This window comes from Marasmius oreades, chromosome 9 (assembly GCF_018924745.1).
Source record: "Marasmius oreades isolate 03SP1 chromosome 9, whole genome shotgun sequence".
NCBI lineage: Eukaryota > Fungi > Basidiomycota > Agaricomycetes > Agaricales > Marasmiaceae > Marasmius > Marasmius oreades.
The window spans coordinates 2,461,326-2,484,921 of record NC_057331.1 but is presented as its reverse complement, the minus strand read 5'-3'; the positions used below and the strand labels follow the sequence as shown (position 1 = coordinate 2,484,921).

Below are 23,596 nucleotides of genomic sequence, written 5' to 3'. Positions count from 1 at the left end.
GTTGTCTAATCTGATAAGCAACCAGCAGTTCGGATCCCCGATTTTTGTGCTAGCATAAATACCCCATGGCTTATTTCTTCCATCCACCCGTCCCTGTTCGGATTGTGAGTCCTCTTCCTTCGCTTTTCCACCACGCTCCAAGGTCCTCCTTTTTTTTCTAGCACGACCTCCCAGGATCCCATGTCCCAACCAGATACTCACGACACCAAGTCCAAGTCTAGCTCAGACGACCACGATGCCCGACCCAGCGCCCCTCCGCCCTCCAAGGAGTACTTCCAATCTTCCGGTGTAAACCGCATGGAAGCCATCTATCGAGCCTCGCAACGTTCAGGAGGAAGAGCAATGTTGTGGGCCCTCGGACTTTCTGTCCTCGTCTGCGCATGGGCCTACTCCCTCGACACCTCCACCACCACCAACTACGAACCTTTCGTCACCTCAAGCTTCCAACAACACTCCAACCTAGCAGCCCTCTCTATCGCCACGAAAATCATCTCATCTGTCTGCAAACCATTCCTTGCGAAAATATCCGACGTTACCTCTCGCCCATACACATACATCCTCGTCATTCTGCTCTATGTCATGGGTTATATTATCATCGCTACCTGTCGGAATTTCTCTGCCTATGTCGTCGGTTCGGTATTCGCGGCAATTGCGAGCTCTGGATTGGATCTGTTGAATGATATTATCGTCGCGGATTTGACGACTCTGGAGTGGAGAGGATTCGTCAGCTCGATTCTGTCGATGCCGTTTGTTATCAACACCTGGTTTGCGGGGGAGATCGTCCAGGCTCTTAGTGATGGGGATGGTTGGAGGTGGGGGTATGGAATGTATGTTTTCCACTTTCCTTTCTTTCATTTTTAATGACATTTCAATTCCTTAGGTTTGCGATCATCATGCCAGTTGTCATTGGGCCCGCTATCATCACTCTCATCTACCTTGAACGCAAAGCTCAAAAGTTGGGCATCGTCAACATGGCTTCTTCGAATGCAGCACGCCGCGAAGCTCGCGAACTGGCTGAGAAGAAAGGCGAGAAGGGTCCTCACGGGCTTGTTGTAGCCGAAGTTGCTCCTACGAACCTCACTTGGATCGAGCGCGTGAAAGCCAATCTCGCCGAGATCGACGCCTTTGGGTTGATTTTACTCGGCTTTGGGTGGTCTTTGTTCCTCCTTCCGTTCTCTTTGAAGACCTACGCGAAGAATGGGTGGAAGAACCCATCGATGATTGCGATGATGGTCGTAGGAGGTATCATATTGATCTTGTTTGCGCTCTATGAGAGATTCCTTGCCGCCAAACCCATCATGCCTAGACGGTTACTTCTCAACAAGACCTTCATGTGTGCCGCTGGGATCGATTTCTTCTACTTTAGTATGTGTTGTTGCTTTCCTCCCCTTTTTTAGGTCCGATACTGAACATCGTTGGTTTTTGTGTACACAGTGGCCGGCCAACTCCGAGGTCTATACTTCTCTTCCTTCATCTACATCGTTGAAGAATGGTCCATCAAAAACTGGACATACTTCAATAACACCATGACCATATGCCTCTGCGTTTTCGGTGTCGTCGCAGGCCTCATCCTTCGCTGGACCCACAGATACAAAACCCTCCAAATCATCGGTCTCTGCATCAAAATAATCGGTATCGGTATCCTCCTCGACGGTAAAAAAGCCACCCGAAGCACCGCCGCTTTCGCCATGTCCCAAGTCCTAATCGGAGCAGGAGGAGCATTCAGCGTTGTAGGCTCCCGGGTAGCTTCACAAGCTTCAGTCCCACATCAAGACCTAGCTCTATCCATCTCCGTACTGTCCTTATTCACTGGAATTGGATCTGCCGTCGGTTCAGCATTGGCAGCTGTCATATGGACAAATAAGATGCCTGGACTGTTACGACAGAACCTTCCCAACACGGTATCGAACGCGCAGGTGACGAGCTTTTTCAAAAATATACGTACGATTCGACAATATGGTGCTTCTAATCCGATTAGAGCTGGTGCGATTGTGGCTTATAGGGAGACGTTGTGGTATTTGGTGGTACCGGCGTTGTGTCTTTCGTTCATACCGTTGGTGTTGGGTATGTTGCAGACGAATTATTATCTTGGGAAACAGCAGAATGCTGTTATGAATGTTACGCCTGGTGGAGAGAAGGTGGAGGAGACGGGGGTGGAGGGGCAGGGAGGAGAGGAGACGTTTAAGGAGAGGTTTTTGAGGTTCTGGGCGGGAAAGTAGAAATGTCGACTTTTTTTCTCTCTTGTAAACGCGCTTTTCAATGATAGCCAACTAGATAGGTAGAGATGGCATATTTCCTTTGTCGTGGTTATGGAGGGGCTATTAGCATGAATCGAAGTCCTTCTGAACGAAAGGATCAGGAGGCAGACTAGATAGCATGCATGGCATAGGTTCTAGCTGGCAGACGTTCCTCCGGCATACCGAAGTTCAACATTCTCCGCTCTGAGTATTGCTCGTATTGCCAATCACCGTTGCGACACTTTTCAATGGATGGTGGGTTTTTAATTCAAATAACGAGCAGGAAATTAATCGATACACAGGAAGTAATGAGTGGGGCTATAGATACAAAAAAAATTTATATTCAACTTTCACTTCAAAGCCAACGCCGCCGACACCTCCATCTCATGCCTGAGCTGTCCACTGATCTCGACCGGAGCTTCCTTCTTCGTATAAACCTTCAGCCCGAGGAAGATCGAATCATCCTCGGATCCAATGTCCTTCTTCAAGGATTCTACCTGATTATCACCCTTGCCATCAGTGCCAGGAGAATCGGGACCAATGGCGCTACTATTCCAGCCAACTTCCTTCGTCTCCACTTGAAACTCCCCTTCCGCCGCAGTCTTCGGCCGCGTTTGGGTAGTAGTAATGACTTTTTCGGTCACCATAGTCGTCGTCGTCGTCGTAACCGTTTCTTCCTTACGGTACTTCGTCTCTTCACCTTCCCTTCCCTGGTTGTTGGCTTCCTCGGTCTCTTCTCCCTCCTTCTTGGCTTTGGCGATCTCATGCGCCTTCTTCTCGAGCTCGGAGAGGTCCTGGCCGGCGAGGATGTCAAGGGGAATAGCAAGGTTCTTGGTTTCGACACTTCGGGAGGGTATTGGTAAGTTGCCGTACTTCAAGGGACCTGAGATGCAGATAGTACTTACTCAGCATGAAAGTCTAGACTGATAGTTTAGCGTAACGTTCTAAGTCGAGAATAAAACCAAGTTGACTTACTAGAAGCGATGGATTGACTCTTTGCTCTCTCAGTAAGAACTCGCGAGAGAGTCCGTTGATCCCATTCCGCCAACTTTGACTCGTAGTAGTCCTATCAAACGATTTAGCGAAGAACCAAAAAAAAAATGAAGAGCGTGAACTGACTTTTGCTCTGTCATCCCTGACTCGGCGGTCAAGTCGTACCTTGGTTTTTAACAGTTACTGTTATTGACTGAACCCACAGATCCAAAACAAGGATCCTTACATGCACGACATAAGCACCAGCCTCCAGGTCGACTTCCAAATTGACACTACGGCAGCTCAACCTCGAAGTAGGAGACTCAGCGATATGTTGCTTCTCTCCCTTCTTGAACAGGGCAAAATCAAAAGTCCAGTAGAACCGTCCAGAGATTTCACGGAAATATCTATCATCCAATTGTGATAGCACGATGACCGCCTTTGAAGCTGCGGGTAAGCTGAAGGTGACTGTAATAAAGAATGCTCAATCGATAGAAGGTTTTCATGTGATCAGATGTAACCAAAATCGACCCACAGGAAACATCTCCATAGGTCCAAGCGCAGGGTAAAGGTTTAGTCGTGACGTGAAGCCACTGGGATGACATGACCCAGGAAGGATCAAATAGTAAAGTGCGGTCGATCTGGTCCCAAGATTCCAAGAAATGATTGTCTAAACAGCAAGTTCATCAGTTCGCTTCCCAGACGGGTAATGACTAATGAAACCACAGACATTCCATGACAAACTGTCCATCATCGCCAAATTCATGACCCAGCACAGGAAGAGCTCCGAGCCACTCCGTTGTCCATTCTTTCGATCCATCCGACCAAGGACCGGTCCATTCCGACTGTCCCCAGGGATTACGAATAATCACGAAACGCTTTCCTTTATACTCGACGCCTCGCAAGACAGAGTAGGCGTGATTGCCGTGAAGTCCACTGAGATCCAACGGTCCTAAAGCACCATTTCTGGTGTTATCGAGCGACTGGTATGAGCATCCGAAGAGACGGTCGACGTTGGCTTTGCAAAGTTCGTCAGTCCAGAATTTGTCGACGTCCAGAATGTCCTGTTGACGAAATTCAGGAAGGTTGAGTCCGGTTAAACTAGTAGGGAAGCCCCTGCTTACATTCGTAGGAATAAAAGTCGAGACTCCTCTGCAGAATGATTTAAATGGACCGTAATAATGAAAGTAACATCAGAACGTACCCAGTGAGATCTTCCACAGCCTCAGACGACCATCCTCCGCACAGGGCACCATAGCTTCCATGTAACTTTGCATAAGCCTTCTCAATCAAAGGAACCCATGTTTCGCCATCGGTGCCGGGTTTAGCAAAGTATAACACCTTCCCACTTTTTCTCGCCTCCTTGTTGAATTTCTCCTTGTTGTGGTGATAAAGTTGTTTCTCGGTGAACAACAGCTCTTCGAATTTGGGGATGCTCGTATAGAGAAAGCTTTAAAAGGGAATGAAGGATTAGTAGCCAGTACCTCGAATCTCGACAGCACGTACTCGTCAATTATAACATTAACCCAAGAGGCATTTCGGAAAAAGACAAATCCATATACGCCGATTTGCTCGTCTCTCTGGACATCGATAAGCACGGAAAACATTGAATATGACTTCTAGAACTCACTGCGACGCAAAACTTCTCCACAAGACCCTCCCAAGTGGCAATGGTTGCCAAAGCAGAGACGAACCAACAATCCCCAATAGTATAAAGACCTTGTATGATATCGTTCGAGCTCGTTCCATCCACAAAAAATCGCGGTTTTTCGAAGATTTGTGTGACTCGCTGCACGTCAGACGGAGTGTACCTCTCTGCACATCCAAGGCCATGCAAACATCGTTCAGTGTCGTTTTCGAGGTCAAATTCATGGTCCCTAAAAGAAAAGGCCGTGATCAGATGAGAACTCTAGGCTGCCCTCTGGAAGTTAGATCTTTCACCTGAATCGCCTGTTCTTCGCTCTGCATTCCGCTGCAATCCTAGCGACTTTCGTTTTACATTCTTCTAATGCCTTCTCTAGTTCGCCCGCTACTAACAGACCAGCCTTATCTGGATGTTGAGCGTAAGTCGTTTGGTCTGGTGCTGGAGATCCGTTGGAAGTGACTGATTCGTGTTTGAAAAGATTGAAGATGTCCATGAGGCTGAGGCTTGTAAACGCCGCCACTCCCCAAGCTTTACCGTTTAAATACGATTCAACAGCGTTCAGTCATTCCAGCTTCAGAGCGCTACGCTCAAGTTGAACGGTAATACAACTCTATACATAGAATGACTTCGATAGGTTGGGGAGATCCGGGGGGAGTTGAGAAAGGCCGCGTAAGCTGACAATGAAACAGCGCTCTGCGGACCGAAATGAGTCGGGCCAAGGATGTCGATGAGAAGCTTAGGAATCGATTAGAAACATGAAGGTTCTGTCATTCACTATAAGCATTCGGACTCATGTTAATGAGATGAAAAAACACACCAGTGTAACAAAGCAAAAAAGTTTCCCTTCCGAAAAGTTGATGGATTTGACCTGCCGCAAATCCAAATCCAGGCTAACCCACAACAATGAGAACCTTATTCACGCGAAGAGTTCATGATGGTAGTAAGCTGTAGTATGCATTGAAGATTGCGCCGTAGGTCCGCGTAAGCCACTGCGCCGACTGCAGAAGTTCCGCGTAAGGAGCCTTCCAGAAAGTCGGAGAATGAAATTGCTGAAGCTTGAGGCGCAATAAGTACACACTACGTACTTGCTCGGCAAACGCAAACGATGAGCCACACCTATCATTTGCCTATCATACTCTCGTGCTGCAGCTGCAGGAACGAAGTAAGCGATATTCGCCTGGATACTTCACGTTGCAAAGTCCCGTGCTGTAGGTGCCGTAAGCGAGCCTCGAGGCTTTCCTCACCGATATCCTGTCCGGATTTTCGACCGAATTTCGCCCAGAAAACCTTCTTCTGGGAATGTGGAGTGAGGAGTATTCGAGGCGAGCCTGGAAGCCGATAAACAAAGGCATACACTGACTGGTGTGGCTAAAGACTTCCGAATCAGTTACTACCGCCTTGGTCACGCTCTTCCCTCACGGTTTCAAACTTCGTACAGTGCCAGTAGTCTGGTGCACCCTCAAGGTCTTATCGGTGATAAAGGAGAAAACGCCTTCCTCGTTGTACGCGCGGTGACGATCAGATTCCGTCGGCTTTTTTCGCCACTCCGTTGACAGAAATATTATGCTGTATCTGATCTCTCCTTATCCGCAGAACCCTGCAGCTGTCCGTTCGAGGTGTGGTGTTGGCTGCCTGTGATCAGGGTCATTTTTATTTTACTGTGCTTGGCAATGGCCGAAAATATTGCCTTCAAACTTTCTGAAATGGGAGTTCCTCCGGCATTTTTTTGTCCTTAATTGCGTTACATAAAGGGTCCGTTTTAAGGCATTAGACAGATTCGTTATCGGCTGATCAATTGTTTCCTTTGATAAGATAAGATACCATCGAACCTCGATCAACTTCGATGTTGAAAGCATTTACTCAGGGAGAGGCCAGGTCGGCAAGGCTAGAGAATCTTCGTTTCGTTTGGGAGGACCTAAGTAGTAACATCAACATAGGGTTAATCAGATAAGAGAAAAGAATTGAAGATCAAGGAGGGTTCTTGACGTACTTAAAGAGATATGTAGGTGACTGGTGTGTGAGTGGGATCCGTCGGGGATCTATTGCACGCCGTGAACCACTCAAAAACCAAAGGGCCAAAGAACGCCTGAGAAACAGAAACCGATTCTAGTATTAATGTAATGATTCCGCGAGGCGCGTATTTCTTTCTAGATGGTTGTGTCGGGTCTCGTGTAGTGTCCCGAACGTCGTGCTATTTACTGTAAGAGGTGAGCAGAAACAAATCTAGCTAATTCTGATGGATTTAAGCACCACTGGTGGAAACTGAGCTAGGTTGATCAGGTGTATTTGAATACCTTCATATTCAGACACAGAGTCCCAGTTAACACAAGCCCGTCGGAACCTGTAGTTTGCCGGTTTCTGGCAGGCTCTTGTACATCATAATTATCTTTTCAATCCCGGCGGAGATTCCACCACTGCCAGCCACGGTACTATATGGAACAAATAGTGAGTTTGACTGCATTGATCATAGAACAGGCTATTGCTGTAGCAATGCGGTCTCCGGCTGAGTGTATTGGCGGTGATCAATGATCATGATTTGGTACTTCAATTGTTTTAGTGATCGCTTCAAAACAAGCCGACCAAATAAATATACTTACCAAACGAAAACAGCTGGAATGAAAGCGTATATAAGCCCTGGGGGGTCTCACCTTCCCTACTTACCTGCCACGAATCCTGCAATGGCTAAAAGTAGCCTCCTTGAACGATTCGCATCTCATGCCACGCAAGTCACTCACCTTCTCCACACATTATTCCTTTTCACGAGAAACGACTACCCTCTTGTATTCATGCCAGGCGTACGGAATCCCTTCAGATATCATCCAAAATATGCACGGTGCTCATCCTAACATGCTTAGATTTTGAGCGGAACTGTGATCGCCGGCCCGACAGATATGAAGTCGTTTGCCGCAGCATGTCTCTGGCTTCACCTTCACCTTTCGGCATTCAATGTGCGTTCAAGTTCTACATGTTCATCGACATCCTTAAACTGACACGCTCATCAGATCCAAAATCAGGTCGGTTATATGATTCTCACGTTCGTTATAGCCAAGTCAAACCAGAATCCATTTTCAAGCTAGTCGGAGTCGAGGAAGACCGCCTATGCAAACCTTTCAGACCGTTTCCTTCGGGGCGCATAACAGTACAAGAAGGTCGATTGCTCTATCTCGCTGTCGTCGCCGCCTCAATCGCTTGGAGTTCCTGCCATGGCCTGGTCATCCTCAGCGTCAGTTACTCTTGCGGAACGATGCTGTACAACGAACTAGGAATGGCAGCGAACCCTTTCTTGAAAAATCCGATGGGTGGATTTGCTTATTTTTGTTATAGCTGGGGTACGGCATTCATAATTGGTACGTCTGCACAGGATTTAGTGTGATCGTGAAGGTATAGCTAACGGTTGATCATACCAAGGCCACCATCAACCGTTGAGTGCTAATTCCATCTACGCAACGCTCGTGAGCGGGTTGATATTCGCCCTTACTGTGAGACCCGATGATGTTGCGTGCTGGCTATCAAGACTGATTTTTTTTCCCAAAGGGACATATGCAGGATTTTAGGGACCGTTCTGGAGATGCTCTCATGGGCCGTAGAACAATCCCGCTCATGTTTTCCCAGCGTGTAGCCCGTTGGTCTCTAGTATTCATCATGGCCGCGTTCACTTATGGGTTGATCGTGTTGTGGTCCCCGCCCATCTGGGTTCTTTTCATTTTCACGGCCCTCTTTCTCATTACTGTCGTGACCCTGGTGGCGACGCATTCAGAAGAGGATGATCGCGTCAACTTTCACTGGTATGAGGTGAGTTCTATGCGATTCAGGCGTTTCTATTGTTGTTCTGATTAGATTCGTGGCAGATGTGGTTGATTTGTGCTAACCTCTTACCGCTTTTCAAACGGATAGCAGACGGAGAGGTTCAGCTGCCGGAAACATTTAGTTTTCAGTCGTTACTAGCGTGAATATCACCTCACCATGAGTGCGCCTCTATCTCGACCGCCTTGTCCTTTCGTAACTCTTAGAGATAGAGATATAGAGCTTGCCCAGATCCTGTTTGTTCATCCGATACTTCTTTCGCCGACTCCAGCTCCTGTCCAGTAGAGTGTGTATGTGAGGCAGCGGGAAAAATCCGAGGATGTAGTTTATCAAAAGGTCTGCAAGTTTTTACGATCTTTCGGGCCGTTCAATACGGTAAGTACTGCCCGAGAAAAAACATCCTACACGAACCTGGCACATTCGAACTCCATCCTTTGCCAATTTTACATGTATTGCGGTCCAGAAAATTGATTTCTTCCCCAATTATCACCGCAAGAACACACAAACTATGACGTTAGACCCCTGACCCCTTTTTCATTCGCTCTGCTATGATTTTGTGTACCCTCGATGTGAGATGAAGCTCGTCAACCCATATCCCCCCGCGATCAGCTACGACATCAGCTTCGGTAAAACCATACTTCTCTGGGTCATCAAGAATAGCGGAAAGGATATCATGAGAGGAGAAACAAGACACCCTGGCCGTAGGTGTGTCGTCGACGAATTGGGAGATATGTGTTCGCATCTCCTCGTTCCACGTTTCAATGCGCGTCTTCATGATCTCCGCGTGTGGAAGGCCTAAATGGCGTTAAATCACTATGTCGCGAATGATCAAGATATACGACCCACCACCAGGGGAACGATCAGTCGGAGGAACGTTGATGAAGACGAAATTTCTAGCACCAACTTCGGTGTACAGACGGTCGGCCGCTTCGGGTATCTTCTCTACAATCTCGCTGAGGAGGCACTCCTCAGTTGTACCGCAATCATTAATGCCAAGGAAGAAAACTGGGCGACTGTTACATAGTTTGAACCTCCGGGTGACAATAAAAAATACATACCATAACAAATCGCCTTGGGGAAGGACGTCCATGGTTTACTCGGCGTGGACAGATATCGAGCAATTTGAACCTCTAAGTCATCTTCCGTTGTCGCTCCCGCCATCGAGAAGTTGTGGACGGTCACATTGTCCTTTAGATGTTCAGCTTTCAGATGATATACCTTGACCACGGAGTTAGGTTGTATAATCAAACGGTGATCTAACACTGCGTACCCAAGACATCTCAGTGTTGTTGGATGCGCCATTAGAAGAGACACTGTAGGAATCGCCACTCCGACCGGGCCCAGCATAATGAATGTCAGTTCGACGCATCAACATTAACCCATAACGTACAAGATGACTATGGTGCGAGCCCCGTCGAACATATTGGTCATCGTCTCTTCGAGGCCTCTCTGTATGAGAGGCGAATCAATGACCGCGTTGAACGTTGTGAACCGTCTCGAGCAACTGTGAGAAAAATGAATGACCTGCCCTAACGTGTCACACACCTAGGCCTTGTGACTTGTCGCGCCTTTGTCGCCAAAGCCCAAACTCCGAGGTCATGCCTCCTGCAAATGGTTATGAACGTCTCAATAGGTCCACTTTACGTGTCTTAACTAAAGCAATGGACCTCGACCCTTCAGCCGATCTGGAAAGTACTCTGAAACGGATTTATACGACGTATCCGAAGCTTCGAGTAAACGAAGATGATCGAGATAAACGGCGTCGAGGTATTGCATACATTCATGCTTCGGTCCATGCAGTCTTGTTGAACTCCATCCTACAGAAAATGAAGGAAAGCTTCTGACTCCGCCTCCTCCCGTACTCCCAATGTCCTCGAGAGCCTCACCACTACCCGCCTACATTCCTGAACTCGGTACATCTTCACAAATTATATATCCTCTGGATGCGACAGTGCTGTCCTACCTCTCTCTTACGGGCCCTAGTGAAGAAGACTCCCCTATTGCATCACGTGTGGCAAAATCACTCCTGACAACGCTCAACGCCCAAGAACCGCTAGTCATGAATGGTTCGACACAAATACTGTCGCTTGGTGTTGACGTTCTGGTAAAGGCGAGTCATATGTCTTGAGGAACACGAGCTTCTTACTTTCATATCAGTTCACTTCCCCTCAGTCCTTGCTCCGCGCCCGTTAGGCTACATGAAGATTGGGCAATTATCGTTCTTGTTCATGACACGTCTCCCAGGGCAATGCCTCGTCGACTGCTGGCCTCAACTTGACGTTAAACAAAAACAAACTGTTCGTACTCTTCTCGACAATATGTGCCAGGAGCTACGGAGGTTTGAACTCCCTGCAGGGTTGGGAATGGGCACGGTGCAAGAGCCACGAAGATGCAAAGATTGCCGAAGGCAACTCCGCATCAGCCCTGGCCCAATCTACACTGAATCCCAGTTCAACGACTTTTTGGTTCTTTCAGACGTACCACGCCGTGTTTCTGAGGGATATCGTAAATGGGTATTCTCAATGCTACGCACCGACCATCGTATCGTTTTCACGCACGGTGACCTTCATCCGGGCAACATCATGATAGAGGTTGGCAATGATGGACGTATAACGCTGGGACTAGTGGACTGGGAATTGGCTGGATTCTACCCTGAATATTGGGAGATGGTGAAGGCATTTAACACGAGAACTAAGTATGATGACAGCGATTGGTGGGAGTATTTGCCACCTAGCATTCTGGGTTACGATTACGATATTCTAGTCGATGATTTCGTAGACCGTGCTTTCTTGCCTTCTTAGACCATTGGTGAAGACTAGCGATAGTTATGGAGCACTTCAAATTTCATATTCGACATGTTTCTGGATCGGTTACAATTACTCTGTTCAAGGTTTCACTTTCACTATAGTCAAGTCAAGACCAGTAATCAAAAACACACACACTCAAGGGCAATTCATCAGGAACTCTGGACGACCAACTCGAAACAGACAACAATAGTAACAACTACATATGTATTCAATCACATTAATAAAAAAAAGAAACGTATCGTCAACGGTACAAATTACACAAGACAAACGGAATAAAAGCACAACCGCCAGTGGACTGCATCGGGATCGTAAAAGATTTTTCCACCAACCCCAATAAATCCAGCCTGTCCTCTTTCCTCAACCAGAGGAACATACACAGTTGAAGAAGGAGAACTGCGTTTTACGGTGTGCGGCGTCGGTGATAGAGTGGGCACTTTGGATTTTCTATCCCTCTCTAAACCACCGACAGTGCTCTCGTGCTTATAACCCGCTCCCCTCCACACTCCCCATTTAAGGATCCAACCTCTTCAACACATCCTCCTCCACACTCTCCAATTCCTCCAGACAAACACCAATCACCTCAACCGCCTTCCTCAAGTCCTCTTTCTCAGTAACCAACGGCGGACTAAACCTGATCGTATCCCCATGAGTAGGCCTTCGCCAACACTCCTCGTCGTTTCATCAACAAACACATCTCCCAAGCTCCTCTCCCTTCCCTCTCCTCAATGACAACGGCATTGAAGAGTCCTCTACCTCTGCCTTCTTTGATACGGGAGTGTTTGGATTGGAAGGCCCTAGTAGGTCCAATGAAGGATTTAATTTCCTAATAATAATAATAATAATCGCCCTCATCCGCCCATCTACCCTGCAAAATCCAAACCTGAACCCGATCATCTCAGAGTTAAAAATCTCAAGATTCAGATCATTTCTGGAGATGTCGTAAACGACACCGAAGAAACGCTCGAAGGATATCTCAAGACCAACAACGTCGACGTTGTGGTTCTCACGACTATTCCTCTCCAACCCGGAGAACAGAACAAGATTATTTTGGCTGCGAAGAAAGCCGACGTTAAACGTGTCGTTCCTTCCGATTTTGGACCTTGGCTGGGGGTCGGCAACTACGCCAAAAAAAATGTCTTGCTTAATAAGCAACCCACGACTCACAGCCACCAAAAACATGGCACCTAGAGTCACGTCGCGTCTTTGTGGTATTTGGAGGATTTACAGCCTTTTAGCCATAAAACACACCATGTATAATAAATCGTAGTATATACTATAAAACTATATTGAATAAAACTACTGTTGAAACGTGTCAGATGTCCACGTTTCGACGATCTATCTAGTCACAACGCGTTACTGTCGCGTCGGCTGAGGACTTAGGGGTAAATCATTGAGGTACACTTTCTGTTCTGCTTGTTCTTTTTTCCAGGTTTCTTTTGCTCCTACTGATCTCTAACATGAAAAATGATGTATTTGGCCGGGGGAAATTTTGTTTGACCAGCATTAAGGGTGACTTCAGGAGTGTAACTCTTGATATAGTTGGAATTTCAAAAATCCCCCCGGCCATTTTCTAGATAAACCATTCTAAAGGTGATTTGTTCATCTAATTTGACGTGAAGCTGTCTGAAGCAAGTGGAAAATAGAGGGCCGCACTTCAGAGATAGATGTGATTAGTAATCGTGTTTTCCCACAACAATCCAGAAGCGTGAATTGCCTACCCCCAACCTTGGGTGCCGAAGGATGGGGTATCAGGATGGGTGGGTGAGAACTTTTTTTTGTGGACGACGCGCCTTCCTAACTCCCCTATGCCCCAACACAGAAATTCCTTACACAAGAGTTCATCAAAACCCATGGAATCCCTTACACCTTATTCACATTGGGACGTGGGTATATATGCTCTTCCCCGCTCCTCATTCTGCCAAGGATCATCTGCAGATGGTATTCTACGGCTCAGGATCCGTCAAAACAGCATACACTGCTCTTGAACGGGGGGTCGAGGAATTCGTAAAAAGAATAATTACGGATGACAGGACGTTGAACAAGGCGGTGATGACTTATGATGGCGAGTGTATGCTTACTGCGGCATGGAAGGTTGGAGATGAGCTGTGCGGTGAGAAGTTTGGGGAATCGGGATTATGCGAGGGTGAGCGCTGCACCTTTCGTTCTTTTTCTGATTTTGTCCACATTGACATGCCATGTCACAGCTCTCAAACGAAGAAATGGAATCTAGAATCGGGGAAAGCCCCAAGGTCTTGTTTGTCCGTGGGGACAATACCGTTGAGAATGCGGTTAGAAATGTGGGAGCGTTGGATGCCAGAGGTTTGTATCCGGATTATGTTCCATTAGGATTGGTAGAGTGTGCTACGGCGTTCTATCGAGTGTTTACTGACTCTTTGGTAGAGGGTGGTGGATGAGGGTATTGTGGGTAAACCGGTGATACCTCAGTTACGTGGTTCTTAGATTCGTACTTACTTACACTTTTCTTGTTACGGATTTTTGCAACGAAAGGCCAAACGAACAGATCTCCGTGTGCCACATACACCTTCCACGCCGGGACGACGCAAAGGAACGTTATAGAAGGAGTTCACGGTGAATCCGTGTAGGCTAGATCTGTACAATAACGTGCCTTGAACTGATCACACTTCCGATCATGCAGGTTTTTTTTTGAACACTTGCTGTAAAATGGTCTTTCTGGTGAACCCAGTGAAATCAGACCTGATGACCCTACTTTCCGAAGTAACGTTGGGAGTACGACTCCAATTCAAACGCGGCCGTCTTGTTTCTCTTGCACTTCTCAGTGAATTCCCCTCTTCGGGCTGTGCAAAAAGTAAAAGTCAGTCGTCATTTTATGTTGGCTGGGTGGTCGGTGTCCACACTGGATTCCTTGAAGGGCTCAAAGCTCAAGGGCAGGCTCCGTTGTGCCAGGATACGGCGAAGGTTCATCGAAAGGAATAGTGGACTGATTGTTCTGATTTGAACGATCAATCATTGTGCCCCCACAACGAGATCATTGCCAGATAAAATAAGTAGAGAAGACGGGTGAGCGGCCCTCTTTCGCAATGACATAGGCTTCCAAAATTTGACAACTTGATCCCCATCTCATGCGGCGCCGGTGTGGAGACTGATATACTAAGTTACTAGCGTGTCAAATCGGTATGTGAGTGATTCGGAGTTTCTGTTTTCGGGGCTAGTCGCTGAATGACCCTAGACATATCTCTCGTTCTCCCGTCGCTGCATGTGGATGGAACTTGAGCAATCGCTGTTTGCCAGGGATTGGCCGCACGGTACCCGTCCGTGTGTTTCTCTTCGATGTTAAGCCTGCGTTTACCTTTCCACACAAATGGCACGTGAATAATGTTTGCACTATGTCGAAAGAGAAACTTTATCTCCTAAAGGTCAAACGCACTACCACGAGCACCCTCGAGAACCAGAAAATCTCGGAGGACACACTGTGTAGCACGACTGCAGTGAACAATAACCAGGCTACTAGTCTACTAGGGTGCAATAATCCGCGCGGGTGAGGCTTTAATCATATTGAATACGGTCGGTACCTTTGAACTTAGTTGGATGGTTCCAATGATTTGGCAGGCTCTACAGCACGGGCGTCGGCAGCGCTCACATGATGACTCCAATGGCGAATAATATGGACATAGTAGTAGCAGCATCATGGAATGGCAAGTATCGGGACTAGCATGACAAAACTTTATTGATGAGAGTTCCGTTGAACTCACGACGTACAAGTCGCGACCTCCGACTCTCCCTTTAAAGTTCGTTATGATTACAGCAACTCGAGGCTGAATCAGTATCAAGTTGGCATCATGCCGAAGTCCAACGTTCAACGAGGCTGTTTACGACCGGTTGCAATTGCACCGGTACAAACCTACATTGGCTCAAGGCAATCTTGACACGGGCTTCAAGTGATCATACGAATTGCTTCCGGGACGCTCTCACTGGTGGCTGAACCTTTTATCCGTCCTTATACGGTAGGCAAACTGATGTTTGTAATGATATGGTAAGCGGAAGCCGCTGAGACTCGAGGTCGCCTGATACCAGGCGACCTCATAGTACGAATGGACTACAGCTCTGTCAAACTCGTTGAACAAGGCATCGCTTCAAGTGCTGTACTTAATTGTTCATCAGTTGACGGATCTTTCTACCTCACGTATTACCTCTTCTGGTCACTTCTTCACACTGTGAACCATAGAAATTCCCGCCGAGCCAATGATTACTTATGGTGTTGTACCAAAGGATGGTGTTGTACCAAAGGATGATGTTGTAAAAGATGGAAAAGACTGTGAAGACTGTGCCGACTCAACCGTGACCTTGCCGGTGAGATTTCAATGCACGATCCAAACATTCTATGGCAACAATACATCAAATAGTGCCAAAAGGCTTGGAGTACGTGTTAATAATATTTGAATAATATACGTTGAAGCGGCTTTGACACGAGATTTATAAATAGTGCTCGTCCATGATCATGTTCTTCCTCCAGCGAAATCAGCGGTAGGCCATGCAGAGAACCTCTGACCTAGAGACTCCTAATACTACTCTCACTCTCCTCACCCTCTTCGGGCTCACCTCCGTCGCCACAAAGACCATCGCGTTGCTCATCGTATTCCTACCGATCTCTTACTTCCTCATACGTCTCCAATACCCCTGCACCACGTCCAAATCGTTGTTAAAGACGATAACCAGAGCCAAAGAAACGTTTGACAAGTGTGTCTTGACAGACTCGTTTGTGGAGGGAGAGTTCGATCCGTTTAAGAGGCGTCTTCAACGGTGGGGTTGTCCACTTCCGATCTATGGTTTCGTTACTCATTCATGGTGTCTCCAGAGTAACTGTACGGGCGTTCGAGATCGCGAGCACTGGCAGGGCACCTTCTAATCCCAATCTGGCCCTCGTGTGGGATAGAACGATACGTATCGTCGAGTGTTACCGTGAAGCTCGATCGCTGATATTCGACTTGAAGGTGAGATGAGATAACATTCGAATTGTCTTTCCCTTTTCTGAAAACATGTTTCCGGCGTAGACGTGCTTGCTGAAAACTAATCGGACTCGAGCGAAGCTTGAGCTCGAAAAGTGGAATGCTGCGCCGGTCGGACGCGAGCATGTCTAGACCAGATCGAGAATAAGTGGTGAGTGGGGGTGGGGGGCCACTCAAGATTCTGAAAAAAAACGAAAGATAACTCAACAATACCCTTCAACAGAATCCGCTAGTCCAAATCCCATAAACCACATATCACCCCCATGAGTTTGTCTTCACCCCCTCAGTTATAATCCCCTCATACAATGATTCCGAAGAGTGTTTACCAACCCCCGTAAAGCCCCAATGTCGCTTTCGTTTTTTGCTTTTTGTTGCGATTTGTCTTTTCGCTATCTCCGGAAGTTGTCAAATTTGTAATATAAATGACTATGTATATATTCTTGCCCAACCAGTCCTCCTTTGATTTACGGAATGAATAGCCCCAGTGAACGAAGAGAGCAGGATTCAGTGGGCGCCACATTATCGTAGAGGGTATTCCGGGCTCGTATACGCGTGGGTGTGTTTGAACAGGTCCAAGTCCATCAAGTCGAGAATGAATGACTCTACTGACAGGAAACCCGATACCGAAGGCACTGGAAAACTGTCGGGTAGCATTAACAATATGATCGTGGTGCCCAGATTGTTACGAGTCCGAGGTACGAGCACTCGCGCGTCTTGTCGACGTTGTTTTTTGGTCTCGCAGCACCCTCTTCAAACACGTTTTTTTCCGCTTCAAGGTAATTTTCCTCGATCCTTTGCATGGTGGCTGTCTGATCCATAGAATACGCAGACTTGCATCCGTCGTGACCTCAGACTCGTACCTGCCAGCGGGCCGTCGTTGGCCCACATACACGATATTGTATAAACGTACACTTCATGTCAGTGATGACTACTTGACACCCTTTCAAGCGCAAAAAGCCCACTCACCGAATCGGAATACCTGACAACCACTCCTTCTCCTTCCGTTTTGAATTATTTAGCAACTCCCGAACATTCAGAAATGTCGAAGTCGTAAGTGAAAAGGATCGGCACAAAAAAAACTCGTGAGTTCACTAGCGAGAAAGGTATGTTGAATGGATTGGGAATGGATCGGCATCAGTGAGGCGGCGTTTACGTTCAATATTCAGTATTCAATGATCAGTGTGTGGGATGTTGAATGGATAATACCTGACAACCACTCCCTTCTCCTTCCGTTAAAAATAACCGACATTGAGCCACTCCCGAAGATTCATCTTGAGAAATGTCGAAGTCGTAAGTGAAAAGGATCGGAACAAAAAGCTCGTGAATTTACTAGCGAAAAAGGACGGTTGAAGGGATTGCCATCGCCATCATATGCATATGATCAGTGTGTGTGCAGTGCACGACGAAGCTTAGGAAAGAAGTTAGAACTCGGAAGTTCCCTTGAATACCATCAGTCACAAGTTAAGGGCAGGTCAGCTAGCGCTATCCTCACAGGACGACCGTCAACGACCAACAGTAGCAACTACATATGTATTCAATGACATTAACAAAAAAAGAAACGTATCGTCAACGGTACAAATTACACAAGACAAACGGAATAAAAGCAAAGCACAACCGCCAGTGGATTGCATCGGGATCGTAAACAACCCCAAAAAATCCAGCTCTGTCCTCTTTCCTCTGATTGAGGAACACACGCAGAAGGAGAACTGCGTTTTAGGATCGGTGTGCGGTGTCAGTGATAGAGTGGGCATTTTTAACTAAAGAAAAAATCCCCGACCACCGACAGTGCTCTCGTGCTTAAAACCCGCTCCCCTCCACTCCCCCAATGCCATTCAAGGATCCAACCTCTTCAACACATCATCCTCCACACTCTCCAGTTCCTCAAGGCAAACATCAATAACCTCAACCGCCTTTCTCAAATCCTCTTCCTCAATAACCAACGGCGGACTAAACCTGATCGTATCCCCATGAGTAGGCTTCGCCAACACTCCTCGTCGTTTCATCAACAAACACATCTCCCAAGCTCCTCTTCCCTCCCTCTCCTCAATGACAACGGCATTGAAGAGTCCTCTACCTCTGACTTCTTTGATACGGGGGTGTTTGGATTGGAGGGCTGATACGAGGGAACGGAAGAGTTCGCCGAGTTTGAGAGAGCGGGCACAGAGGTCTTCTTCGATGATGACGTTGAGAGCGGTGGTAGCGACGGCGCAAGCTAAGGGGTTGCCGCCGTAGGTGGACCCATGGGAGCCTGGAGTGAAGCTCAGCATGACAGAACGGGAGGCCAGGAGGGCTGAGATCGGGTAGACTGAGGGTGATGGGGGTTAATATAGCGCTGATACGAAGAAAGAAACACAACACACCTCCTCCACTCAATGCCTTTCCAAGCAATATCACATCCGGCTTCACATTCTCCCATTGACACGCCAACATCTTCCCCGTCCTTCCAAGTCCAGTCTGTATCTCATCACAAATGAAAAGGACATTATGTTTCTTGCATAAACTGGCGACTTCCGTGAGATATCCTGGGGGCGGGATGACCACACTTTTCGTAGAGGTAACGTGAGTAGAATGTTTATGATTACCAAAGAAGAGAAGAAACTTACCCGGCCTCCCCTTGAATCGGCTCAACCAAGAATCCGGCAACCCTCTCTCCATAGAGTTCCAATGCCCTCTCCAAATCCTCAATAACACCATACCTAACCCTCCTCTTCCTCCCCCCATCCATATACTCACACCCAACTCCTTCCAAGTACGGTCCAAACCCTTCTCGTGCATCGGGATCCGTGGACATGGAGATAATTCCCACCGTACGGCCATGGAAGTTGGCTTCCGCAGATAAAACTATCGCTTGGTTCGCTGGGATCCCTTTCGTTCCGTAACCCCAACGTCTGGCAAGTTTGATTGCGGACTCGACGGCTTCTGCGCCTGTGTTCATGGGTAGAACCATGTCGTAGGAGAAGAGGTTGGTGATATGTTGGGCAAAAGGGGCGAAAGCGGAGTTGTAGAATGCTCGTGAGGAGAGGGTGAGGGTCTGGGCTTGGGTAACGAGGGTTTGGAGGATTTTCGGATGGCAGTGGCCCTGTGGGAGGTTGTGTCGTTACTAAACATGGCGACGATGGAAAGGTGGCGTAAAAACTTACCTGGTTGACTGCCGAGTAGGCAGACAACATGTCGATGTACTCGACGCCTTCTGGATCCCATATTCTAACAAGATCGCAAATACGAGAGAGAGAAGAGGAAAGAAAAAAAGTCAGTAACTAACCCTATGTCGGTTTATAAATCGAATGGCCAACTCACTTTGCTCCCTTTGCACGGTCAAATACAACAGGCAAGGGGTGGTAACTTGATCGCAAAAAGAGCTCAACGTCAGTAATGTTTCAACCCGCCAACCAGAAAAATCAGAGAAAAAAATATATGAAAAGGGACAGCCGTCCCCACGCAAAAAGAGCGCAATGAGCACAAAAGACGCACTTGTGAGCACCATATTCGGTTTCCATACTCATGACGTCCTCGGATGTGTACTTTGGAGTTGTTTTCTTGAAGATTTGTTTGCCATTGGTAACACCGTTGGCGATGGTAGTCGTTTGAGCTGATGGAGACATGGTCGTACGACGTAAGTAGTCTAAGCTTGTAAGGGGGTTTGGAGCGACTCCCCTTGGCTTTTTGTATGCGGCCGGTTCGGGGAAGCCACAAAAGGGTCTAAATTATTCGGGTATGATCCAGCCGCACTCGGCGGATCACATCCCCTCGACGTCACCGGCTCACCGTACAGGCGGTTCCTGGACCGAAAGAATTCCCAAATAAAGACTGGGCAAAGGATTATATTTCCGGATATTCTTATTTCGACTACATACCGTACACCCATTAATGACTCTTATCTCTACCTCGCTTCCTTACACTTCGCAACTTGAAGATCAAACCTCGAAAGTCGCGTTGCATCCTACTTCGGCCAAGGCTCTGCATCCGCGTTGAGAGCGCCAAGCAGCGAACGCACACTCGGTTGTTCTCCCGCAACTGATTTATCAGAACCTGTTGCAGTTTCTAACGGGCAGCATCCTGTCGTATGACCAGTGGACCACCACTTTATGGCCACCAACTTGGGGTATTGCGTCGGTTTTGGGTACCCCAGTACACATACAGTTCGTTCATTCGTTCAACGTTCAGACAACCCTGGGAGCCTTATCGTTTCTTTATATTCCATCCCACAGGCTCTCGCCGGTGGCGTGACGTTGGACACCTTTCAACCAAGGTCCCGGGGGAGATTCAGCTCCTGACTTTTCGCACCTAAACTCCTCAACAACGGGTCATGAATCTCCCTCTGAGCTTGTGGGTCGGAGTCGTCATTGGAGTAAATTAAATGAACCCGGCGGGACCTAGATCCTGAATGTCCTTCAGCATGTGTCGCATATTTATATTTCCATGTAATCATGATTTGGGAAATCACGAACATTTCTGATGGGTCCGTCGCAAAATGTCGGGAGGGTGGAATACCGTGCATGATATTGAAATCGGGGCTTGAAATCTTGAGCGAGTTCTCAGCCTTTGAGCCACGAAAGATGGGACCTGGAGAACGACGAGTAACCTTTGATATCAACTTCAAGGACTAGGCGAAAGAATGGGGAATCATTGAAGCGTTGAATCCACAAAACTGATCGAGGTCACGGTGTCCAACATCAAAGAGCAAAAACTTACGGGTATACTTTGAATGACGTCGGAAATCAAGATGAAACTCTACCTGCTTTTCCATTATCCCCATCCCAAGCAAAATTCTTAATCTTCGACGACACATCATGAAGTTCATCACCGTTCAGTCCGTAACCGTATCCTTCAGTGGAGTTTTTGCCCAGTCACTGACACGAAACCATTGCATTGAACAGTGGTCCAAGACTCCAACCCTGAATTGAACTCCCACGATATGGAGAAGGAACTCTGATATTTAATCCAGTGATCGCATTACACATGGCATTGAATGTCTGGTGAGAAGATTCAAGAAAGGTGGGGAGAGCATAAGCTGTTAAGTAACGATCAAGTAAAAGCTAAGCTTTCAATTTAACGTACCGCAGTCGCTCTGCATAGCTAGGCCGGCAACCTCACTCGACGTTTGTGCCTGCTAGTGCTGAAAATGAACTTGGACCGGCTGGAGATGGATGAATGATAAATCTGTTGTTCTTGCTCACCTAATGATCCGGACCGTGCAATCTCTCAGGCAGTCCGAGTCACTAAGGTTTCTTGCAAGCTGATACCGTCCGAGTCCAAGCGTTGAGTTAGGGTACACATTTCTCGGGTCGGGAAGTGATGAATACAGACTTTGAAGCTTGAGCTTGAGTGTGAATGTCGATAGGGTGTTACGTCGCGTCACGCACGCGTATACGGACCGGGATGGCTTTTGGCCGGCTTTCAACTTGATGAAGTTGGTCCACCGTAACCATATACACCGGCAGTATTCCAAAATTTCACTCGTTGTCCACTTGGCAGCCCAATCGGCCACAAAATTCCCTCGCATACCTCCTCCAACACCGGAGGCACATAATCCAGGTACAACGTAACTCGCCCATCCAGAGCCCCCCGCCTTGACCGCAATATCGACCGGTACTCTCCCTACGGATAAAACGGCTCCGCATGTATTCGTATAGCACTCTGTTACCTGTAATTCGTGAGGCTCTCGGAAATCCGAGATTCGATTTCTTCTGCTGAAACCTGCGTACGTGGAGCATACCGAAAGGTATACGTAAGTGAACCGTTGATCGTCGCATCATAAGAACTTGACCGAAGGAAGAGGATGGAAAGGAAAAGATAAGCTTGAAGGCAAGTATAAATATACATACTGTATACTCACCCGTGGATAATCGTCAAGCTTATCTATCTCCAGACACAGCCCCCGCAACCGCCCACACTAAGACTTCTTCCAACGTAACCTCCACATCGCAAGTTTGCACCATCTGATTTATCGTTCGTGGAGCAGGGATGATAGGTGCTACGTTGAAACTCCCTGACGCCCTTCAAGTTTCAACGAAGTAGGCTGCCTTCGAACTTCCCGGATCCGGAGAACTGTTTCGGTTCGGAGACTGAGAAGACAGTTTGAGAATCCAAGTGCCAGATAGTGGGGGGATTGGTTGGTGAACATGATATTCATCCAACGGCCAACGGTGATGGAAGTGTAAGGGATATTATTATTATGGCCTTTAGCGTTTGACGAATTCTTGTGTGGCGACTTTCTTTCGAACAGAGAAAACCATGTAAAAAAAACGGGGTCAAAAGCTAAAACCAAATTGAACGCGCTCGAGTCCCAGTGGAATTTTCTCATTTTCATCTCACCTTGGAACCCCGGTGCCAGTGGTGCGTACGTTCCGAAAATCAGATGGCCATGGAACGACACGGTTGACTTAGGACTCCAACGGTTTTAATGGCCAGTAACAGTTTGTTTTGATGATGATCAGAATTTGAATTTTCGAAGAAGGGGTTACTGGTGATAATCACCGTATCGATGCTGTTTCAGTACCCTTCTAGTGTTTCTGTCGAGCTGAGGACGATATCGCCTGCGATGAGCTTGATTCCAGAATCCAGGTGCTTTGACGCTCTTGAATGACGGGTTGGCTAGTGAGCCTGGTCGAACGATGGCTTTGGCGAACTAGGTAGGATGGGGATCGGTTAAGAGAAGTTCTAAGGATACAAGGCAGGGAAAAGAGTTACGAACGAATTTTTCGGGCTGTGAAGCCAGCGCTAGCGCTTTTGCGATAGACGATCCGGTTCCTTTCTGTAGCTCCCGCGAGAAAAACGGTCTGAGGTTTCGATCTAGATCTGGTTGACATCTTCAGATTGTTTCTGGATGGAGAGTGTAGCGAGTCGATAGTCGAGGCGGAACAGATTTAACTCGGCTGCCAAGAAGGTTGGTTTAATGTTCATATACATATCAGATTACCAAGTCTGAAGGGAAATATCAATTCATGATTGATACAAGACTGATTAGGGAGAGTACATACATTGAACCAGTTGGCGCTGCGCATCAACATTTTTGAGATTGGGTGTCTCCGAGTAGATATTCTGTACCCAAATTTTTCTAATCCTTGTATCGTTGTCGCCTAATAATTGAAGCGCACTTGAGGGTGTCGTGCAGTATCAATGGACTCTGATAGTGGCCTTGAAGCC

General features: G+C 47.4%; 10 protein-coding genes across 10 annotated transcripts; 5 read left to right on the top strand and 5 right to left on the bottom strand.

Moving 5' to 3' along the window:
• Positions 1 to 80: 80 nt before the first annotated feature.
• Positions 81 to 2,561, top strand: E1B28_013707 (uncharacterized protein). Its single transcript, XM_043158882.1, has 4 exons — positions 81 to 827; positions 881 to 1,365; positions 1,435 to 2,492; positions 2,540 to 2,561. Exons 1-3 carry the CDS (start codon positions 181 to 183, stop codon positions 2,217 to 2,219), a joined length of 1,917 nt encoding a protein of 638 aa, XP_043004237.1. The 5' UTR covers positions 81 to 180; the 3' UTR covers positions 2,220 to 2,492; positions 2,540 to 2,561.
• Positions 2,491 to 6,192, bottom strand: E1B28_013706 (uncharacterized protein). The gene is made up of 13 exons (XM_043158881.1): positions 5,672 to 6,192; positions 5,151 to 5,618; positions 4,840 to 5,086; positions 4,716 to 4,789; positions 4,414 to 4,659; positions 4,334 to 4,361; positions 3,940 to 4,273; positions 3,745 to 3,879; positions 3,457 to 3,677; positions 3,357 to 3,395; positions 3,213 to 3,303; positions 3,143 to 3,155; positions 2,491 to 3,080 (listed from the first exon to the last, which is right to left on the bottom strand). Exons 2-13 carry the CDS (start codon positions 5,345 to 5,347, stop codon positions 2,588 to 2,590), a joined length of 2,118 nt encoding a protein of 705 aa, XP_043004236.1. The 5' UTR covers positions 5,348 to 5,618; positions 5,672 to 6,192; the 3' UTR covers positions 2,491 to 2,587.
• Positions 6,193 to 7,765: 1,573 nt separating this feature from the next.
• E1B28_013705 (uncharacterized protein) lies at positions 7,766 to 9,454 on the top strand (the record flags this gene model as incomplete). Its single annotated transcript, XM_043158880.1, has 5 exons — positions 7,766 to 7,802; positions 7,857 to 8,201; positions 8,263 to 8,333; positions 8,389 to 8,646; positions 8,703 to 9,454. The coding sequence occupies 5 exons, from the start codon at positions 7,766 to 7,768 to the stop codon at positions 8,802 to 8,804; spliced, it is 813 nt and encodes a 270-aa protein (XP_043004235.1). The 3' UTR covers positions 8,805 to 9,454.
• E1B28_013704 (uncharacterized protein) lies at positions 9,173 to 10,080 on the bottom strand (the record flags this gene model as incomplete). Its single annotated transcript, XM_043158879.1, has 5 exons — positions 9,173 to 9,453; positions 9,505 to 9,663; positions 9,717 to 9,876; positions 9,929 to 9,986; positions 10,049 to 10,080. 5 exons carry the CDS (start codon positions 10,078 to 10,080, stop codon positions 9,173 to 9,175), a joined length of 690 nt encoding a protein of 229 aa, XP_043004234.1.
• A 176-nt stretch (positions 10,081 to 10,256) lies between these two features.
• E1B28_013703 (uncharacterized protein) lies at positions 10,257 to 10,786 on the top strand (the record flags this gene model as incomplete). Its single annotated transcript, XM_043158878.1, has 2 exons — positions 10,257 to 10,425; positions 10,482 to 10,786. The coding sequence occupies 2 exons, from the start codon at positions 10,257 to 10,259 to the stop codon at positions 10,784 to 10,786; spliced, it is 474 nt and encodes a 157-aa protein (XP_043004233.1).
• Positions 10,787 to 10,856: 70 nt separating this feature from the next.
• Positions 10,857 to 11,459, top strand: E1B28_013702 (uncharacterized protein; the record flags this gene model as incomplete). The annotated part of the gene is made up of 1 exon (XM_043158877.1): positions 10,857 to 11,459. One exon carries the CDS (start codon positions 10,857 to 10,859, stop codon positions 11,457 to 11,459), a length of 603 nt encoding a protein of 200 aa, XP_043004232.1.
• A 731-nt stretch (positions 11,460 to 12,190) lies between these two features.
• On the top strand, positions 12,191 to 14,411 carry E1B28_013701 (uncharacterized protein; the record flags this gene model as incomplete). Its single annotated transcript, XM_043158876.1, has 7 exons — positions 12,191 to 12,262; positions 12,387 to 12,575; positions 13,099 to 13,222; positions 13,285 to 13,608; positions 13,670 to 14,054; positions 14,122 to 14,298; positions 14,356 to 14,411. 5 exons carry the CDS (start codon positions 12,191 to 12,193, stop codon positions 13,693 to 13,695), a joined length of 735 nt encoding a protein of 244 aa, XP_043004231.1. The 3' UTR covers positions 13,696 to 14,054; positions 14,122 to 14,298; positions 14,356 to 14,411.
• Positions 14,412 to 16,276: 1,865 nt separating this feature from the next.
• E1B28_013700 (uncharacterized protein) lies at positions 16,277 to 16,704 on the bottom strand (the record flags this gene model as incomplete). The annotated part of the gene is made up of 2 exons (XM_043158875.1): positions 16,277 to 16,578; positions 16,659 to 16,704. The coding sequence occupies 2 exons, from the start codon at positions 16,702 to 16,704 to the stop codon at positions 16,277 to 16,279; spliced, it is 348 nt and encodes a 115-aa protein (XP_043004230.1).
• Positions 16,705 to 17,952: 1,248 nt separating this feature from the next.
• On the bottom strand, positions 17,953 to 20,141 carry CAR2 (ornithine aminotransferase). The gene is made up of 6 exons (XM_043158874.1): positions 19,922 to 20,141; positions 19,748 to 19,792; positions 19,591 to 19,654; positions 19,054 to 19,529; positions 18,811 to 18,992; positions 17,953 to 18,755 (listed from the first exon to the last, which is right to left on the bottom strand). The coding sequence occupies exons 1-6, from the start codon at positions 20,050 to 20,052 to the stop codon at positions 18,283 to 18,285; spliced, it is 1,371 nt and encodes a 456-aa protein (XP_043004229.1). The 5' UTR covers positions 20,053 to 20,141; the 3' UTR covers positions 17,953 to 18,282.
• Positions 20,142 to 22,424: 2,283 nt separating this feature from the next.
• E1B28_013698 (uncharacterized protein) lies at positions 22,425 to 22,760 on the bottom strand (the record flags this gene model as incomplete). Its single annotated transcript, XM_043158873.1, has 1 exon — positions 22,425 to 22,760. One exon carries the CDS (start codon positions 22,758 to 22,760, stop codon positions 22,425 to 22,427), a length of 336 nt encoding a protein of 111 aa, XP_043004228.1.
• Between the last annotated feature and the right edge of the window lie 836 nt (positions 22,761 to 23,596).

Bases quoted from the DNA above. Each gene is read 5' to 3' on its own strand.
- E1B28_013707 (XM_043158882.1), top strand. From the start codon at position 181: ATGTCCCAACCAGATACTCACGACACCAAGTCCAAGTCTAGCTCAGAC. The intron at 828-880 runs GTATGTTTTCCA...TCAATTCCTTAG, and splicing joins TGGAGGTGGGGGTATGGAAT to GTTTGCGATCATCATGCCAG. The intron at 1,366-1,434 runs GTATGTGTTGTT...TTGTGTACACAG, and splicing joins GATCGATTTCTTCTACTTTA to TGGCCGGCCAACTCCGAGGT.
- E1B28_013706 (XM_043158881.1), bottom strand. From the start codon at position 5,347: ATGGACATCTTCAATCTTTTCAAACACGAATCAGTCACTTCCAACGGA. The intron at 5,087-5,150 runs GTGAAAGATCTA...CTTTTCTTTTAG, and splicing joins GCGAAGAACAGGCGATTCAG to GGACCATGAATTTGACCTCG. The intron at 4,790-4,839 runs GTGAGTTCTAGA...ATCGATGTCCAG, and splicing joins TGGAGAAGTTTTGCGTCGCA to AGAGACGAGCAAATCGGCGT.
- CAR2 (XM_043158874.1), bottom strand. From the start codon at position 20,052: ATGTCTCCATCAGCTCAAACGACTACCATCGCCAACGGTGTTACCAAT. The intron at 19,655-19,747 runs GTGAGTTGGCCA...CGATCTTGTTAG, and splicing joins GACCGTGCAAAGGGAGCAAA to AATATGGGATCCAGAAGGCG. The intron at 18,993-19,053 runs GTAAGTTTCTTC...CTCTACGAAAAG, and splicing joins CCGATTCAAGGGGAGGCCGG to TGTGGTCATCCCGCCCCCAG.